The 19,626-nt window shown below is 39.7% G+C and overlaps 1 protein-coding gene across 5 annotated transcripts in view; it reads right to left on the reverse strand.

The window, feature by feature from the left end:
* Positions 1-976: 976 nt before the first annotated feature.
* Positions 977-19,626, reverse strand: part of PDE3B (phosphodiesterase 3B) — a 93,726-nt gene continuing 75,076 nt past the window's right edge. For 3 of the 5 annotated variants that reach the window (XM_042439280.1, XM_042439289.1, XM_042439317.1), the window contains 9 exons: positions 18,952-19,089; positions 17,770-17,881; positions 14,705-14,818; positions 13,354-13,506; positions 12,735-12,934; positions 11,632-11,835; positions 7,208-7,369; positions 4,899-5,142; positions 977-2,354 (listed from right to left, as the gene is read on the reverse strand). In XM_042439280.1, coding sequence (XP_042295214.1) covers positions 2,131-2,354; positions 4,899-5,142; positions 7,208-7,369; positions 11,632-11,835; positions 12,735-12,934; positions 13,354-13,506; positions 14,705-14,818; positions 17,770-17,881; positions 18,952-19,089 — 1,551 coding nt within the window. In that variant the 3' untranslated portion in view covers positions 977-2,130. The remainder of the gene's footprint in view (positions 2,355-4,898; positions 5,143-7,207; positions 7,370-11,631; positions 11,836-12,734; positions 12,935-13,353; positions 13,507-14,704; positions 14,819-17,769; positions 17,882-18,951; positions 19,090-19,626) is intronic. The other 2 variants (XM_042439308.1, XM_042439299.1) reach the window with 1 other exon arrangement.

Here is a 19,626-nt window from a genome sequence, read left to right on the forward strand (position 1 = left end):
GTTTGGAAGACTCCAGTAGGGGTCAGGAAATAGCAGAAGATGATTGGTTAAAGACACACACACACACCATGCCTGGCAGGTTACAAAATCAGACCGAGATCCTTCATTCTCTATTTAGTAGTTAAAAATCATGGTAATGCCTAAATTCATAAATGGAGTTTATGTCATCTGGGGGAACAAAATAAACATCAACTAAGTGGACTGAAATGAAGGAAAAAAGAAAACTGTCTGCAATACTTCTTTGTATCATGTGGATTTGAAACATGCATAACAATCCATGAAACACACACCTGGACTTTGATGATCACATGTGTATTTTTCAGGCAAAAGGATGTGTGATGTTACTATCAAGACTGTAAAGTTTTGTGTCAGGTGACTGTAAAATGAGGAAAAATCTAACTTTAAATTTCCTGGACTTTGAAAATCTCCCTACTGCCTACATGGCCAGAAGAGGAGGAGTCAGCATGCTAAAGATACCCTCCCCATACCATCTTAACTAAGAAGAGAAACAACAAAATGCAGGCATCTTACTAACATCTCCCATTTTTCTTCTATTTGGTATGTAACATCTTGCCTGATGAAGAAGCCAGTGGAGCTTCAAGAGCTTGCAACAAGTGTATTGTGCATTTCGCTTGGCTAATAAAGATATAGCACACCCGCTCCATACACAGGCGTGCCATAGGCGGCTTTCACTTTACGCGGAAGCCACGCTGCAATACAGTGAGTGGCACATGCACTCGTGGCGTGTGCACATTGCACTGCCGCAAACACAAACCCCATTCTATTGAATGGGGCTCGAGTTTACGTGGTATTTGCCTTACGTGGGGGTGGGGGTGGGGGTGTGTCTGGAATGGATCCCCACATAAGGCAAGGCTGCACTGTATCATTGTTTGGTGGAATTTTGTTTGAATTTCCTAAATGGCCAACACAGCTATCCCTGCATGTTTTAAGGAAAAATGGATTTTGGAAGAATGGATTTATAGAAAACAATCCTTTAATTCTACTAAAGTTTACATATAAAGAAAGAGAAAGGTGGTATACTTTAAAATGAACATCTAGCATTAGCACAAGATTGTAAATATAAAATCTGTTGTGTCATATTTCTGAACATGAAACCTGAGCAAGAGTGGAACATACCTATAATTGGTTAAAAGAATAAAATCCCTTAATTATTTAAACAGTGAAACAGCTTTTATGTCCTATTACAGAACAGTAAGAAAAAGGCAACTGGTGTATTTTTAGCAAACTAGCCTGGATACTCACTGCAAACCTGAACATTTTCAGAAAAATAAAATGGCAGGTTATGCACCACAGTAAAAAGCATCAAACTGATGCATATGGGATTCAATTTTAACCACAAAACTCAGAAATTAGCTTTTCTGGTTGCAGTCATCAAATGGTTAAATCAGCTCAAAATAGCTATTAAGAAAACTATTGTAAATGAAATTGTTGTGAATTCTAACATTCATACCTATAGGCACAGTGATTTTTAGATTCACATTAAAAATAAAATACACATTCCAAAACATACATACATACATACATACATACAGTCAGCCCTCTGCATCCAGATTCCACCATCTATGGCTTGAAAACATTACCTCCCAAAATTCCAAAAAACAAGTCTTGATTTTGCCATTTAGTATAAGGGGCACCATTTTACTAGGGCATTGTGTATAACAGGACTAGAACATTCATGGATTTTGGTATCCAGAGGGATGCGAGTGGTCTTGGAACGAAACCTCAGGGGATACCAAGGGCCCACTCTATGTGTGTATATATGTAATAAAAAGCTCTTAGAAGCAACATATTTTGGTGACTTTGGTAACTGAAGCTGCTGTTTTTTCAAAATCTCATTTTCATAATAAGCAGCTATTTTCAGCAAGCCATCAGAACAAGGTATTTGAATACCAAGTTGGGTAGAACATCCTTGAATCATGGAATACAATATTCAATAAACCTCTGAATAAAGTTTCTAATTCCTTGAGGTGAAAGTGCACAGGAGAGGGATACTGCTAGTGAAGCAGATGTCTTTTCACAGTATTCAGATCTTTCATAGTTCTGTCAACTATATCAGTCTGAAGAGTATATGCTTCATGGATTAATTGTGTATATCTTTCTAAATTCTTCTTAAAATGTTTTCTCTTCTCCCTGATGATGTTCCTCTTCTTCATCAGCTTCCTCAATAACTTGAATCTCATCTGTTTGACATAAAGATGTATTCTCTGTCTTTTTACTATCTTCAGATTTATTTAGTTCTTCTTCTTCAATTAGTTTCTTCCATACTTTATGATTTTCATTCAAATGGTATATTAGCTGACAAAATATCTGCTGTCTTCTTCTTCTCTGCAGTTCTGAAAAATGGAAGAAAAAAACTCATTTCTAAAATTTAGGCCTAAACAAGTATAAAGCAATTTCTTTCTATTAGCAAAGAACAGGTTTTAATAGTGCTTTCAGAGAGACTTTGGAAGTGACAGGTAAGTAGCATTGCTCATATTACATCTCAAACAATGAAATTTCCTCCCCCACCCCCTAAATTCCAACATTAATACTACACAGTTCAAATAGCATTTCCTTTGAAGGGAGTGCAGCTGGTCACCACCACCACTAAAAAACCAAACTCTTCCCCCTTTCTTTCTTTAACCCAGGGTGGGCAATTGACCTGAATTTGAAGGCCAATTTTCCTTCTTAAACTCTCCAGGCGGTGCATGGGCCACCAGAGAACAAAAGACCAAACAAAATATGCACACACAAGTAACCATGCACTTGGGAGTCTATTTCTGGGTTTGAGATGGGGATGAGAGGGAGGTTATGTTAAACTTAGGAAGGTTATGTTAAATTTCTGGAACCTTCCAAAAGCAGCAATTCATCTTTTCTTCAGCTGCCCCTAGACCAGTGGTTCCCAACCTTCCTAATGCTGCGACCCTTTAATATAGTTTCTCATGTTGTGGTGACCCAAAACCATGAAATTATTTTTGTTGCTACTTCATAACTGTAATTAAATAGGTGTTTTCCAATGGTCTTAGGCGACCCCCATTAAAGGGTCATTCGACCCCCAAAGGGGTCCCGACCCACAGGTTGGGAACCACTGCCCTAGACTATAAAATGACCTGCCAGAAGAAATCTGACAGCTGAACATGCTGACCACATTTAAAACAGCATTGAAGACCAGTTTCTTTTGGAAGGCTTATCTAGATGTTTTTTAAATTGTGAATTTTACATGAGGATCATTTTAATGTATATAGGTTGTCATTTTAAACTGATGTGTATTTTAAACTGATGTTTTAACTTACATTTCTTATCTGTTCATTGTTGTTATTGCCTACCTTGATCCATGGGGAGAGGCAGGGGAAGTCTAGGAAATATGGAGGAGGTGAGGGCCACAAAAAGCATGGTGTAGGGTCTTAGGTGGCTTCAGGAGTATATTTGGCCAATCCTGCTTTGATTAAAGTGTAATCTTTATGGGAAACATGATTTCTCTGCAAGGCCAACAGTGTCCCAGGAAGTTCAGTAGCAAGTGGAATTCGGAGAAGGGCTATAAAGGTATAGCACTGCTACAGTGCTTACTGCAGCAATACTGGTGGAATGTGAGGGAGGGGACAACTTCACAGTTGAAAGTTTTATATGAATCTTATCTCCAAACTCCATTTTAAAAGCAATTATTAAAAGCTGTCCCATACAGTATTACTGTTCTATGAATATTCCAGTGTTATAGTCCTATAGTGCTCCCAGTTTCACCAGAAGGATAACAATGAAACCCCTCAGTGCTAATATGAGCAGCTTATATGGTTCTGGCCAGTACAATTTGAAAAAAGAAAAAGAAGTTTTACATAGTTTAAAATCACATGAGATAAAAAAGCCCCCAAATTCTCAAAAGAATGCATTAAAAATAGGTACTGTAACATGTTAACAATTCTTACATTGATAATCTTAATGATAATGTCTTCTGTGTGCAAAGGGATCTTGTAGCACCTTTGAGACTAACTGAAAGCTGGTAGCACAAGCTTTCATAAACTTGAGCATACTTCCTCAGATGTATCAGATGAAATATGGTTCAGATGCATTCATCAGATGAAGGCAGGCTCAAAATGTTACTCTTGTGAGACATTTGATATCCAACAGGCTGTATAGACCGGCATCTTTGGCCAGCCTGGGGGTGGAGTCCACCTCCAGGCTGGCATGATGCCACCCACACCACCACATGGTGTGCGGCATCATGGTGCTCCTCTGGCACTGCGTCTACATGACGCAGCACCAAAGGAGTGCCCAAAAATGTGGTACTGGTGGCTACGGTGCCCTTTCCGCAGTGCAGAAAGGAGCCACTTTTTGAAGGTCTTTTTTGTGCTGCGAAAAGTCGAGATTGGGTCCGTGGCATGCAGTTGCCGCGGCACCGATCTGGCTCCCTTAGGAGTGGATATCACCGATCTGGCTCTCTTAGGGACAGTCTGTACAGTCCCCAAGTTATCAATGAAATCATCTTTTCTGCCCGCTGCTCCACTCCCAAGGCTGTGCGGGAAAGACTCTGCTTACTTTACAAGAGCCTACTGATGTTTGTATTTAATCATTGTGTGTTGTGGTGCCTATCATGTGAAAAGAACTGACCATTAAAATCAGTTAGGCTCTCACTGTACAATATAACTGAAGATTCATGAGTTTTCTCAACATTTTGCTGATCAGTTACCTTTAGTGATTTTAATGAAATATTTTGTTTTATCAAAGTTGTATTGTGTCTTCTACTGCTAAAATTAATATGATACAGTACACTATTTTGTGGCCTCTATAATGAAAGTGTTATAATAGTGTCTCAAAAAAGTAAATAGACAATCATTCCTCTGAGTATGTAAATCAAAATCAATTTAAAGTTCTGCATGCTGTGTCAAACACGTATTTAATCGTACTTGTGCCAAAGTCATCCATTTCATCCTCTTCACTATCCAACTCTTCTGCATCATAATCTTCAAAACTTTCATTATCATCTTTTTCATCAACCCACTGTCCTGGAAGCAACCCAGCTGCATCATAGGAATTACAGAGAGGACCAACAATATGAGTAATAAAAGATTCTTGTAATTTTGCAAGCTGAGGAGAATGCCGGTCCATAAAAGGGCTTATAGGTAATCCCAAACTTGCCTCTTCATCGCCCTGAAAGTTCATCAGGATAAGAAGTTTAGAACTGACTGGATATTAATGTAGTGTTTAGAAATCATGTAAAACAAAAATGGATAATCAATATTTTGATAAAGAAACATGAAGCAATAACAAATTACTATTTCTAGTTTTATATAACTTTACCAAAAGAACACAACAAGCATCTGCTTTAAGGAACACACTTTCATAATAGTTATGATGGAGTAGAAGAAGCTAATTGATTGCTGATGGGCTCAGTATGTTGAGTCAAGTGTTCACAAGCCATGGCCTATACTGGCATGTAGTGACAGGTACTATGCACTGAAAAGTATAATGTTGTCAAAATCTTGCATTGAAAAATTCAAAACTGTGATGAATATTCTAAAGCCATTATTAGAACAATATGGAAATTAACTAAAAATAAAGATCAGCAACTTCAGCATTCTACAATGCCTCCATATGACTGAAAAGTCACTCTGGAGTATGAGTGGCACATTTACTGAATTATTTTAGCTAATGGGACAATTATGTCAATATGCTGTAAATAAAAATATTTTGTGAACAGTAGACAGGCTAAGCAAGCGTTATAGGTATATTCCTGGCAGTCCTTTAAAAGTTCACACAGAATTTCTACTATTCACAAAGATTTTATTTATAGTTGGATGACACTGGAGACCAGGGCTCAAATCTCTGCTCGAGCATAAAAACCTACTGGTTGACCTTAGGCAAGTCATACTCTCTCAGCCTCAGAGGATAGCATTGGCACACCCCTCCCCCCAAGGAACAAGCACAAAAACCCTATGACAGGTTCACCTTAGGGTCTACATAAGTAAAAAATGACTTGGAGGCACACAACAACAACATATAGAAATCATAGTCCCATTAGATAGAATAATTTAGCACATGTGTTACTCATACTCCAGGGAGGCTTCTCAGTGGAAGATGCTGTAGGTTTTGTAGAACATCGAGGTAGTGGATGTTTATTTTCAGTCATTTTCCATATTGGTCTAATCATGGCCCCCAACATATTTATGTCCAACACTGAATTTCTAAATTCAAGATTTTGACAATATATAGTTGCTATCAGGTAAACAGGGAAGGATCATACTGAGCTTTGTATCTTAGTAACTTATGTATGGTTTTTAAATGATTTGTATATAGTATAGTATGGAGATTTTAAATTGTTTTTAAACTGTTCCTCTTTGGAAGCCATCTTGGGTCACACTCAGGGAGAAAGGTGGTATATACATGTAGTAAATAAATATATAAATGTCACCACACAATAGGTGAGTTGGGGCAGCATCAAGAGATACATCTACAGAGACATAGCTACATGATGTGTGCATATGTTCCTATACGGAATCATGACCTAAATGTTTCTCCACGCTCAACAGAAGGCTAACCTACTGTCACATGGACCTGCACTGTCACTGCCTGCTTGTGGAAAACTTCCTTACTCCAAGAATCCTATTTCTTCAAGATACAGAAAACATGGTTTGTATGCTCAAAACAACTATCTAGCTGGGAGTTTCTTTTTTCAATCTTTTTGCCAATCTAGGTAAAGGAATGATTGTCCTAGAGACTCGGTTCGAAAGGTTTTCCTTCACATAGTTTTCTTTTTTCTCAAGTTGATTACATTTCTATTGGCTGAGCTGTCCTGTGTTTTCACCCTCTATGATCTGCTCAGATGAATACAGGATGATCCCCAAGAATCTTTGTCTTCATTTAAAGCATTATGCACTTTCTATATAACATCAAGGATCGTCCATACATTTTCTTAAGCAAATCTAACTATAAACCCATTGATAAACAGATCAATTTTAGAAGGCATGTAGAGTGGGTCCTTGTTATCTGTTAGGGTTTGGTTCCAGGATCCCCCGTGGATAACAAAATCTATGGATGCTCAAGTCCCATTAAATATAATGGCAGAGCAAAATGGTGTCCCTTCTATAAAATGGAAAATCAAGGTTTGCTATTTGGAATTTATGCTCTTGGGGAATATTTTCAAGCCGTGGATGCTTGAATCCGTGGATAATAAATCCGTGGATAAGGAGAGCTGACTGTATTGTATAAAGCTTACCTGTTCATAAAACTCATTGATAATGCCCTCTGTCCATTTCAAGTGCAGATCTCTAACTTTTGCTGGACCATTGATATCTCCCAGCTTGATGCATATCTGACACACCAATAGGCGATCACTCTCACTGCTCCACTCAATACCATGACCGTTTACATCATTAATCTATTTGGAGGAGGACAAAAACACTAAATTAAATCTTTTATAAAATCCATCAAGTCTTTCAGAGTTACAGTCAGTAGATTTTGATACTTAATGTACAAAAAAGAAGTTTCTTGAAAATATATATATATTTTAAAAATATGCAGGGTAATCATATTCATATCTATTCAAAAGTACAGTGCGCCCACACCATACGCGGGTGCATTATACGCAGCTTTCAGCATACGCTGAAAGCAGTGCCGGAAGAAGTGGTGCCATGAGACATAAGGTTGCACACGTGCCACTGCGAGCATAAGCCCCATTACTTCTAATGGGGCTCAAGCATATGCGGAATATCTTTTATGCCGGGGGGGGGGGACGGATCCCCCGTGTAAAAGAAGGGACCACTGTAAATTCCATTGTTATAACTAGCGCTTACTCCCCCATAAATTATGCATGGTAACATAGAGGTTTGACAGACCACCCTGAAAGGGCGGCCTGTAGCTGCCCGTTTTAATGCTGCAAGGAGGCGGCACCAACCAAATGGCGTGACCTCCATCAGGGTTAAAAAGGACCCACTGAAACCATTAGCGCAATCGTGCGTGCCAATGACACACGCAAATGCGACGACGTTTGCATGGTGCACCACGCCTGCATCATCAGGGCAGCCCCCATGTAGATGGGGCTGAGCCATGATGGCACCAGTGGTGCACAGTAGGGCTCAGGAGCGTGTGGACACTCCGCACTCCTAAGCCCTAAAATCGGCCCCAGACCACCACTTTCCGGTAGTCTGTACCAGGCCAAACTTCTGGTTTTAAGACTCTCTCAACTCTCATTTAACTCAATGAGCTGAATTATGTTCCTGCATTTATGAGAGGGTAGAGTTGGAACTTGTCCATTTCTTACTCTGTGTGCAAGGTCCCCACAGAATATTTTATGTAATTTTCCACATGCTGGGGTAAATTTTCTGATATGTATGTATATATGTATGAGAGGTACAGAGAGAAGAGAAAGTGGGAACACCTAGTTCTATGAACACAAACCCTGTACCATTCACTGAAGCAAAGTCAGCATGAGGTTCAGGCAGACTACACAGCATAAAGCTCCATTGGTGTTACTATAACAGACTTCCTTATACTACATCTGCTCAAAGCAGTTTGATAATGCTTAGTTGCAGCTCTACAGCCAACTGATAGCTGTAGGGACAGCCAAATGCACAAGAACCATCTGTCTGCAGCACAGCAAGTGGGGGGAAAGACTATATATTGTCCTCCAGAGCAATGTGCCAAATTCTAAGGCTGGAGATCAGAAAGGGCAATGGCACCTCCTTTTTTCCAGCCACCCAACTACAGCTGAACAGCGTCTGGGTGCCTCCTCACCTGCCTGTTGACATTTATATACTGTACAGTGGTACCTCGGGATACGAAATACCCAGGTTACGAAATTTTCGGGATACGAAAAAATCCCATAGGGAATTATTGTTTCGGGTTACGAATGTTTTTTCGGGTTACGAAAAAACTTTTGGTGCTTTTTTCGGCTTTTTCGCACGGAATCGCGGCTTTTCCCCATTAGCGCCTATGGCAATTCGGCTTACGAAGGCTTTTCGGGTTACGAAAGCGGCCGCGGAACGAATTACTTTCGTAACCCGAGGCACCACTGTACATATTCATCTATAAGTCTAAAAATGTACGCCCAAAAATTGACCCCAAAATCCCAGGTCAACTGATTTACGGGTCACTATGGAAATGTGATAGCAGCTCTTTCAGATTTCCCAATGCTTTGCGGAGAGAAGTTTAGCAAGAAAGAGACAAGCAGAAAGAGTCCTGGTGACTGATTGATATTGCTGTTAGTTTAAGAGTCCCCTTCCCACCCACGCATCTGGCTGGAATGATGAAGAAAAGTCTCAATTAGAATCTCTCTTCACACACACACACACACACACACACACACACACACAGAGAGAGAGAGAGAGAGAGAGATAGAACCTCCAAGCTTTACCCTCGATCTATTGACAGGTCATGGCAAAATGCATAATTTTGGCCCCATATACAGAGACTGGTCAGTGTTGGGGGCAATTAGGCTTCGGAAGGAATGGGCCCTGCCTGCCTCGTAAGTGGCCTCAGAATCCTCCTAGGAGGAGAGGTCTGGCTGGGGAAAGTTGGCAGCTGCGGAGGAGGACGCGCTTTCCCTTGGGCTGGTCACCTGGCTTCCCACCCCAATACAGGGCAGCCAGGCATTTTCTTTGTCCCCCATTTCAGTCTTCTGTCCAAGAGGAATCCCAAAAACTCCTCCATTTTGAGCAGAACTCATAAGCCCATTGGGTAACACCATGGTTGCTGTTTCCCTTGGAAACTGGGACATACAGCAGCAACCAGCCAGGACATTTTTACATGCTTTAAAACTGGGACTGTCCCACTTTTTTGGGACAAATGGTAACCCTAAGCACATTACACATATCCCTCCACATTCGCTGAGGTTAGGGGCACAGGATCCCCACGAATGTGGAAAAACCGCAAATAACAAAAACACTATGTTTTTACCTGAGAGAACACCTCTCTAGGAATCTCTAGGTCCTCCAGTGCAACTCTGTGGTCAACATCTGTCAGATATTGACCATACAATTGCACGGAAGGAGATACAAATGCCTAGTGGAGTGTTCCTTCCAGGAATCTCTAGGTCCTTCAGTGCAACTTTTGGTTAAAATTCACCATAGAGTGGCGCTGGAGGACCTGGATATTTCTAGAGAACATATTAATAAAATCCATGAACAATCAAATCTGCAAAAGTCAAAGCCACAAATGTAGAGATGAGTGTATAAGATAGCTACATACTTATTTATCAAGACAGATTTACTTAGATCTAACATTTTATTTTTGCAAATCAAGGTTTTTGTGGCCTCTGTGTTGTTTCCATTATTAGTAAAGTGCATACAGTTGGCTGGTTCCTCACATCTGCAAGATGCATTTGACTGTAACTGTTCTTTCAGAGAAGAAGAGTAATCAGCTAGCTCATTTTCTTACTTTAGTATATATATATTTTTAAAAATCTTCCTGCAGCACATGACAGCTAGCAATATAGCAGCATTTCAAATGAGAGTAATCCTAACTGGAATGGGGTGGAAGCAAAGTGATGAATCACCATTTCCAGTCGGCGTCTATAATAGGCCTTTAGGTCCAACAGGTATCTTTGCAGGAGGGAATCCTTCCACTGAAAAACAGAAGGACTCAATCTAGGACCCTCTTAATAAAATGAAAGGACTTTGATGCAACAGATCCAAGGCTGACTTCATCCTGGCCTTATTTCAAGGTGAGAAAACCACTGGGTGCAGATTTCTATTGGCAGAATCTTCTGAGCCTATATACAGAGCCACTAGAATAGACACTATCTATTAGCTGAGCTTCTTTCTGTACATGGAGAGGACTGCTAAGCCATTCCAAATCCTTTTAGATGGCTAACCAAGGAAGTGAGCTTTAATATTCCCCATAATAGTGAAGTCAGTTAATTTTCTACATGACTTGCTATTTTTCTGTTTTCAGCTATTCACAATGCAATCTGAAGATTTAGTAGATCAATTAAGAAATGTATGATGGTACAGCAAGGAATTGTGTAGGCGCCTTCAAGTTGCCTGTCAACTTACAGAGATGAATTTCATAGTTTTTTCTTAGGCAAGGAATATTCAGAGTTCGTTTTGCCAGTACCTTTCTTTGAAATATATCCTACAGCACCTGGTATTCATTGGTAGTCTTCCATCCAAGTACTTATTAGGGCTGATCCTGCTTAGCTTTCAAGATCAGATAGGATCTGGTGCCTTTAGAGCCATGATGGTGAGCCTATGGCACATGTGCCAGAGCTGGCACATGACGCCATTCCCCCCAGCACGCAGTGGAAGGAGGAGGAGGAAGAGACATACACCTCTTTCTCCTCCTTCCTGACCCTCCCCAGTCTCCAGTTGCTTCTTGGGAGGCAGCTGAAGGCCAGGGATGACATGGGGGGACCCTCCCCGGCCTCCAGCTGTCTCTCTGGAGGCAGCTGAAGGCTTGGGAGGGCAGAGGAAGAAATCCTGCCACCAGACAGATGTCTCACCCCTGGCACTGGGTAACACCTGGTGCTAGAGGACCATTTAGTTTGGGCACTTGGTCCCTAAAAGGTTCGCCATCACTGTTTTCGAAAATAAGAATTACAGTTCCAGATTTGCCAAATATAATATATTGATATGAATATCTGTTGATATTAATGAACTATCATTAAGATGATTTTCTATGCACAGGTAAACTTGTGTAACAAACCTTGGCATTAAATTCAGCAAGGAAATCAAAATGTTTCTTGAGATCTGTAGCAAGGATTGCTTCAATCACTAAAAATCGAAATCGTTTGAATTGTACATGATCAAGATCAGGAAGAAAGTTGTATTCTGGTTGAGATAAGAAGAGACTCCAAGCAGAAGCTGCATGATGATTTTCCAGAACTGATCTGTCATTATACAGCACAGCCTGCAAAAATATTGTATAACAGTTGGTTATAACTGAAATTTCACCAATGCCTAAGACTAATATATTAAAAAAGTTTTAAATACTCAAATAAAAGTACTTCAGTTTTAACTAAAAAAGTAAAATATTAAATTGCTTTAGCTTTACAAGTTGATCAAAACTACTAATTTTATATGGGAAATGATGCTGAAAAATCAGAAATACAGATACTGCACAAATGTAATAATTTAATTGGATCCACTAAATACTGACTGGATGGAATTTTCCAGCATCGGGGAGATTCCATCTTCAAATAATCCTGGAAGCCTCCCATTTGTTAGAGAATTAATTATGATGTATAACTAATAACCCTAACTCTAAGATGTAGTGGCTATAGGGGGTAAGCAGAGGCAGAAAATTGTTATGCTAGCAGAACTGGCATTCTCTCAGCTGAATTAACCTTATTGTGGCATAAGCCCCTTCTGCTGAATGATCACAGAGATCAGACAGCACAGAGATCTGCCAGCACAGCTACTCTGCCGGCTGATCTCAGCTGCCAAGAGAGTGAAGAATGGGAGGAGCCAAGCAACACCACACTCAAACCCCATTCAACCCAGGAACACAGCAAGCGAGGTCAGAACCAGGGGAGTTCTAGAACTTTTCTAGCACTCCTAGACTGAAAAGGATTTGGATTTAGCAGAGCTTCAACTAGCCCTCCACCTGCTTGGTGAGTAAGGACTGTCCTTTAGATCCTCACAGCTCTATGGTTTACTAATGTTCTTGAATCAGATTGACTGTAACAAATGAAGAACTGTTGACAAATATTAATACCTCTGACTGCTATATGTTTAGAACTGCACATGATATTCATATATTTTGGTATTATTGGCCTTATTGTAAATTTTTCATTAAAATCCTCCTACCTGAGGAGCGTTTGTGGCTACCAAAAAGGCATTTGTACGACCGGGGTGGTCATAATCATGCATAGCTGCCGCTACATATAAAGCCATTAATTCTAAGGCTGGAATGTTTGAAGCTAAACATCCATAGTTTTCATCAAAAACATTACAGCTCTTGGAGGAAATATATGAAACTTGGCCAGCTGAAATACCATTTTCTGTATCTAGGAAAAAATAAACAAGAAAATAACATTTTAAAAATATTAAATAGTGGCGTTTTACAGTTTGAAGGTTTATCTACCAACCAATATATTTTATTGGGTTGGATTCAGTGAAATCTTCCATATGGAAGATTCTATTCATCAGCAGGGTTTTTGTTGTTGTTGTTCAACTGAGCTCTTCTATTGGTAAATAGGAAAATTAGTTATCCTCCCTGATCCCCACTCTTCCTTCAGTTCCCTCTACCACTAACAAATCTGCTTTGGAAAGCTGAAGATTTTGACTTGACCTGAAACTTTAAGGAAGAATATAAGAAACTTTCAGGATTCTATAGTGGTGCTAACACCAATGGAATGGTCCATAACCTTGGAGACTCATGTGGAGAGGTGGTGCAGTATTAGTTTGATGCGAAGAAAACCGTTACCTCTGTGTTGCATATTTTGCGCATGCCTGAATTTGAAGGCAGGGTTCCAAGCAGCCAAGAAATAATGCGACATCTGGCTTAGACAATCACCTGTGCCATGGGATAGGCAAATGCAAGCTAGTCCTTTTGTAATTCCTTGGCTCAATGGATCCTCTTCACAGAAGGCAGGCATTTGGGAAACAGATGGCATGGAGTCAGCAGCCTTCTCCTCCAAACACTATCGCCCCCTTCTTTTTCTTCTTTTCCTTTCCTCTCTACCCTTTTGTTTTGTCACTGCTTCCTTTGTTGCCATCATAACTACCCCAACACACCCAATGGGACCTTGGTCTTAAGTTCCTGGTGAAAGTGGTTGAGGGGATGTTATTTGTTTGTTTATTTATGAATTAAATCATTGAATTTGTATCCTGTCTTTCTCGCAAAATGAGATTCAAAGCAGCAAATATAATTTTCTGTTGAGTGTTGATGACTTCCAAACCACTATTATAAAGCGTGAAACTGTGGTTTTGATATATGTAATCTTTATATTTTAAATTGAAACTTATATGAAACATAGCTAATATTACCCATGGTTGTTTTCCCCACAAAGATTAAATGTGATGTTTTCATTATTAAAAACAACTGTGATGAAATTAAGAAGAATTCTGGTTTAGTGTCTGAGGCCTGAAACCTGTTTCAAGTAGAATAGACCTACTGAACCAGTTGCATCTACTTTAAGTATTGATTCACCATTCAATAGATCTGTTCTAACTGGATCTGTTTTAACTGGAACTACTCTAATTGGGATTGCCAATAACATATATGCCCTATTGGGTTTTGTTTTGTTTTTTGTAATACAAAGCAGTATCATTCAAATAATAGTGAACTTAACAACATTTTAAGATGCATCTATATTAATTAAAGAGAATATTGAATGTTCAAAACTATTTCACTTCTTCACTTGGATTAAGAAAAAGTTCTAATTAAGTTAAATAGTTTAACCTTAGGTATTTTTAGTCTGAGATGTTTCATTTCCTAATTAAATAAAGAAATATTAGCCTAATGTAGTTGAGTTGCTAGAAACATGCTGACTCCTACAAGAAGATATAGGCCTCATTCAGAAGAGATCTAAGTGAAACCGTTTCTTTGGCAAGAAAACAAAGCATGTCAGCAATTATTCAATCAATTATCCTAAAATCAGACACACTGATTGTAAATGACATCGTCTGTTAGATTTATCTTTCCAACATGAAACCTTCATGTTAAAAAAAAAGAAACATCAGGAGGATATTTTAAAAATTATCTGAAATATATCCATTTTACTTTATTAGCCCAAACCTTGTGCAAAAACAAAAAATCAAACCACATACAGTACCAATGTCAGTTCCTGTCAAAGAACCACCGTGTATTTGCTGAAATCCAGGAATTGGTCTTGTTGTTAGATACCACACAGCATGAAGAACATCTGTTGCATGTATTCGGTTGTGGTCTAAAATCAGTTTATAAAATTAAATGTTATTTTAACAAATTAAGATAAAAACCTTACAGTCACCTAATGCCTGCTTGTAAGCTATTCTGTAGACCACTGGTTGAGCTTCTTTTGCAGGATTTTCATGAACATACCTAGTTCCATTGCAGAAAGTCTGGTCACAGAAGGTTGATGAAATAACTTCAACTAGGAAAATTCTACATAGTGTCTTAAAACAGAAAGGATTATGCACTGCTAACTGGAGTATGGGAGTGGCTTGACAGAGGCAGAAAGAGTTGATGTTAGGAAGCTGAGTTAGGAAGAAAAATCACATGAGTAGGAAATTACAAGAGAAGAGTACAGAACCAAAGAGAAAGGGTAAGCTGAAAACCAAGAGTCAAGAAAACACTGGACAGAAGCAGTGGCAAACCACTAACTCAAGTCGAAAGTCATGTTCTTCCCCATCAGGAACTGACTTGCTTTCCTGCTTGCCATCAAAGTAAAAAAATATTCAGAAATGCAACTCAACGTATTATACCACAATGTGATCCACTAAGATTTAAATACCTAGACAGAGGGGGTTGAGTCAAACCAATATATGATAAAAAGACCTGAAGTTGTTCTGGAGCCTGCTCCCTCCCTCCCTCCCTCCCTCCCTCCCTCAAAACTTTTCATTTAAAAAATGATCAAATTTAATGTTGAGTGGGGAAATGGCCAAAACATTCCGTTCACTATGTACACAGCCAAGTGTTGATGCTTGGGACTGAGGCAAACATTATAGTGACAGGGTGGCAAGGAATGGGGAGCCATCTTTTGCAAAATAATTGCTCTAACATTTTATCATAGTGATTTCTCCTTTCTCTGTCTTTAGAGTTATACAATATCATTTCTCAGGGAGGGACAAGTAAAATGACACATAATATTGTGTTGCAAATGGAATACACAGAATTCCAAATGTCTATTCCAAAGGCATTTTGCTTTGTTTACAAGCCATTCCTTAACAGTCTTAACAATTTTGTCCTCCAGTCTATATTGCTTCCCTAAGACGTTTTTGCCATTCTTTGAAGCAAGGTTGGAAACTGATGTTAGTCTGTTTATCTTAGGTCAGGTGTATGGTAAATGTGCATATTTTCAGATGTTGCTGAACTGCAAGTCTCAGCAGCTCCACTAAGCAGAGCCAATGGTGATGAATGCTGGGAACTGCAGTTCAGCAAAGTCTGAAAGGGTGCACGTTACACAAATCTGCCCTAAAGTATCTGGACTAACATCTGGGTAACCTAATGCCTGTAACAAAGGGGAAGAACAAATTAACGTTTGGATAATGTGCTCACATAATTCTAAATGGAGCACAGTCTAAGAGTCACATCCTCAATATATGCTGTGCTAGAAAATTCTCAGAATGGGGCAGTGGCATCACTAAGGCTGGTGTCACCCTGGCCCGGTACAGACCAGCACTTTGCGTTGGCCTGGGGCCGAAAGTAGGACTTGGTAAAGCTCCTGTGCTGTGGGCGCCATCTTGGTGTGCCACCGTTTACACGGGGCGTGTCATGATGACATTGCTCATACGTACAAACAGTGCCGGCAAAAGAAGCTCCTTTTCTGGGCTTCTTTTCCTGGTGGGTTGGGGGTGTGGCGTCTGGTTGCCGTGTCCCCAACCCCACGCATCCAAGGCGGCACAGAGTCGCTCCTTTGGGGCTGTTGGTACAGCCCCCAGTGCAGTAAACTCATGTTGTTATCCCCAAGCAGGCACTCAAGGGGAGACAACATGGGGAAAGAGCATAAGGGGAGGGGGTGGCAGAAGAACAAACATCAGCAGGCGGGGGGCACTTGCCCTCTGCCCTCTGCCCTCCCCCTCCTGACTGCCTCCTGTCCCCCTCTCTTCCCTGCCCAAACTATGTGGCACTCCCCCAGCCACTCCCTCCACCCACTGCAGCCATCTCTTACCTCATCCCATACGTGGTTGCAACCAGTTTCCTGCATCATCACCTCCCTTTTGGGTTTCTCCACAGTCTTGGGCTCTCTTGGTCAAGGTCGAGAGAGCTCAAGACAGTGGAGAAGAATGACCAGAAGGTGGCAAATGCAGTGAGTCTGCAATAGGCTTGCACTGACACCTCTTGTTTGGGTTGCTCTGCCATCTCGGGCTCACTTGGCTAAGAGACCACAAAAGAGCAGAGAAGAACAGACAGAACGCAGCAGCTGTGGTGAGCTTTCAACTGGTTCGCTGTGCGGCTGACCTGTTTGCGCTTCTGCACAGCCTTGGGCTCTCTTGGCGAAGGTTATCACCCTATGCAGTCCACACACTCCTGCCCTAGTCATGTCCCCAGAATGAGGTGTACTAACTCTTGCACAAAAGTAATTTCACACAACATGCATAACACAATTATTTCAAGAATACTAAAACACCATTGCAGGTAAACATTACCAAATAAGACATTTGTGGAACAATGGAAAGGAATAAAAAGGGTATGGGTTATGTTGCAAAATTAATATTTGTCTCAGTTTAGAAAATTATGGCACATATGAACTCCTATGATTGTGGATTCTGAGATTTTGTTCAAAATTCCCTACTATTGCACTACTTTAGTCGACAAAACCTGTTAAGATTGCTATTAAGCTAATTTAAATTTGTAGAATATGTATACCCCACCGTAAAGACAAATTTAAATTAGAAGGAAGTCAATTTTTAGAAATGTTAGCATACAACTTTTTATTACTTTTATAGATTTCTTTGCAACCCATTTTCCAGTCTTAATTATTGATTTACACAATCTTCATTTTATTCAGTTTTGCTACTAGATTTATTGAAATTTGTTTTATTTGTTATTATTCCATAATGCATAACAAAACATATCACTATCATTGTATTAAACTGTACTTAGAGCTATTTTGCAAATGTAATATGGGTAAAAACTTAAAGCAAGTAGTATGGCTCAGAGGACCAAACAAGGTTAATGCTATGAGGCATGACTTACAGGGAATGTCTCGGTAACCATTTTCTAATGCTTGAAAGTAGTTCATGAATTGCTGAGTTGGAATTTTGAAAATTTCAAATAAACCAGTGTCTTGAAACAATGTGAATGCAACCTAAACATATAACATAATTATTTTTACTCTACAGAATGTTAAAGCAAATTATTTACATTTGAACTGTTTTTAGGTTTTACATTTTGAAATACATAGGTTTGGATACAAAGAAGTATGATCAACTAGGATAAATATTCACATTCCATTCTCCCTCACAGCAGTTCCACCAATTCTTCAAAAGCTGTTCATAATTATAAATCAAGAGACCCTCCAGAACTTCATGTGAGACAGGGGATTGAAGAGTGCAGACTATGAGGCCACAGCTTTCTTTTAGTGGTTCTCAACTCCCTTTCTTAAGGTTTTGGCCTTAATTATGGCACTGTAATTCAGGATGGTACTATATTGGCAAACTAGGTTTCTTCTTAAGGTTCAAACTTCAACATCAACAGCTGGTTTCAGAACCTTACTACTTTGTTTGTAAAGGTCAATAGTCATATAACTATTTCATAGAATCATAGAATCATAGAGTTGCAAGAGACCGCAAGGGCCATCCAGTCCAACCCTCTGCCATGCAGGAAATCCAAATCAAAGCATCCCCGACAGATGGCCATCAAGCCTCTGTTTAAAGACCTCCAAGGAGGGAGATTCCACCACACTCCGAGGGAGTGTGTTCCACTGTTGGACAGCCCTTACTGTCAAGAAGTTCTTCCTAATGTTGAGGTGGAATCTCTTTTCCTGTAGCTTGTATCCATTGTTCCGGGTCCTAGTCTCTGGAGCAGCAGAAAACAAGCTTGCTCCCTCCTCAATATGACATCCCTTCAAATATTTAAACAGGGCTATCATATCACCTCTTAACCTTCTCTTCTCCAGGCTAAACTTCATTCATTAAAAAAAAACCCAAAGAATAATTATAAAGAAACAAACAAGAAAACAGAAAGCACAAGGGGCTGACAAGCTCTATTTAAATGTCTTTCTGTGGTCTTTTTGTTAACATAAAGGTCCAACAAAAACTTTTCCATGTACTGTCCATCCATCAATAAAAAGTTTTATGTATGTGGTTTCTCCATATCCGTAAATTACACTCTGTAACAGCAGCAATATATATGAAACAGATTCAAAAAACAACAAACCTGACTAAGGATTCTTCTAGATTTATCTCCCATTCTTTGCACAAGATCAAATATTTGGAAATTCCAGTTGTTCATTTTCTCTATTAATGAATCATAGTCTTCTATTGCCATCAAGTCTAATGAATAATCATTCTCTATCTAAAAAATATTAAGCATAATAAACAGAGAGGAACACAAATTAGTTATGGACATCTACCAAGTGTATTTCTATTGAAAGGACCATATATATTCAGGAACAAGTCAAGAGCAGGTTTTAGGGCCAATATTATGGATTTTGATATGACCCTTGGACAAGTCAAGTGTTGTTCCACAAAGAAAAGAAAGCAAACAGGGCCAGCTGCCTGGCTGCTGCCACTGCTACTTTCCTGCCCAGCCATTCAAACAGGTCTTTCACCACCCTACTCAGAGAAGGAGATAGTTCCTTTTTTTTTGATAAAGGTTAAGCCGCAGTAGACTATGAAACTAGAGCTTTCTTTTAGTGGTTTTTTCATATTTTTCCCTATCAAAAAAAGAAACTATCCCCTCTCTGAGTAGAGTGGTGAAAGGTGAGAGAACTTAGTCCTTCCTGGGATAACTTAAAAGCAGCACCAATCTTTTCTACTCTCTCACTGCTACTTTGAGGGGGAGTACAAAAGAGCCACTGCTGCCATTTTCCCACCTAAGCATTCGAATAGG

Source organism: Sceloporus undulatus, chromosome 1 (assembly GCF_019175285.1).
Source record: "Sceloporus undulatus isolate JIND9_A2432 ecotype Alabama chromosome 1, SceUnd_v1.1, whole genome shotgun sequence".
NCBI lineage: Eukaryota > Metazoa > Chordata > Lepidosauria > Squamata > Phrynosomatidae > Sceloporus > Sceloporus undulatus.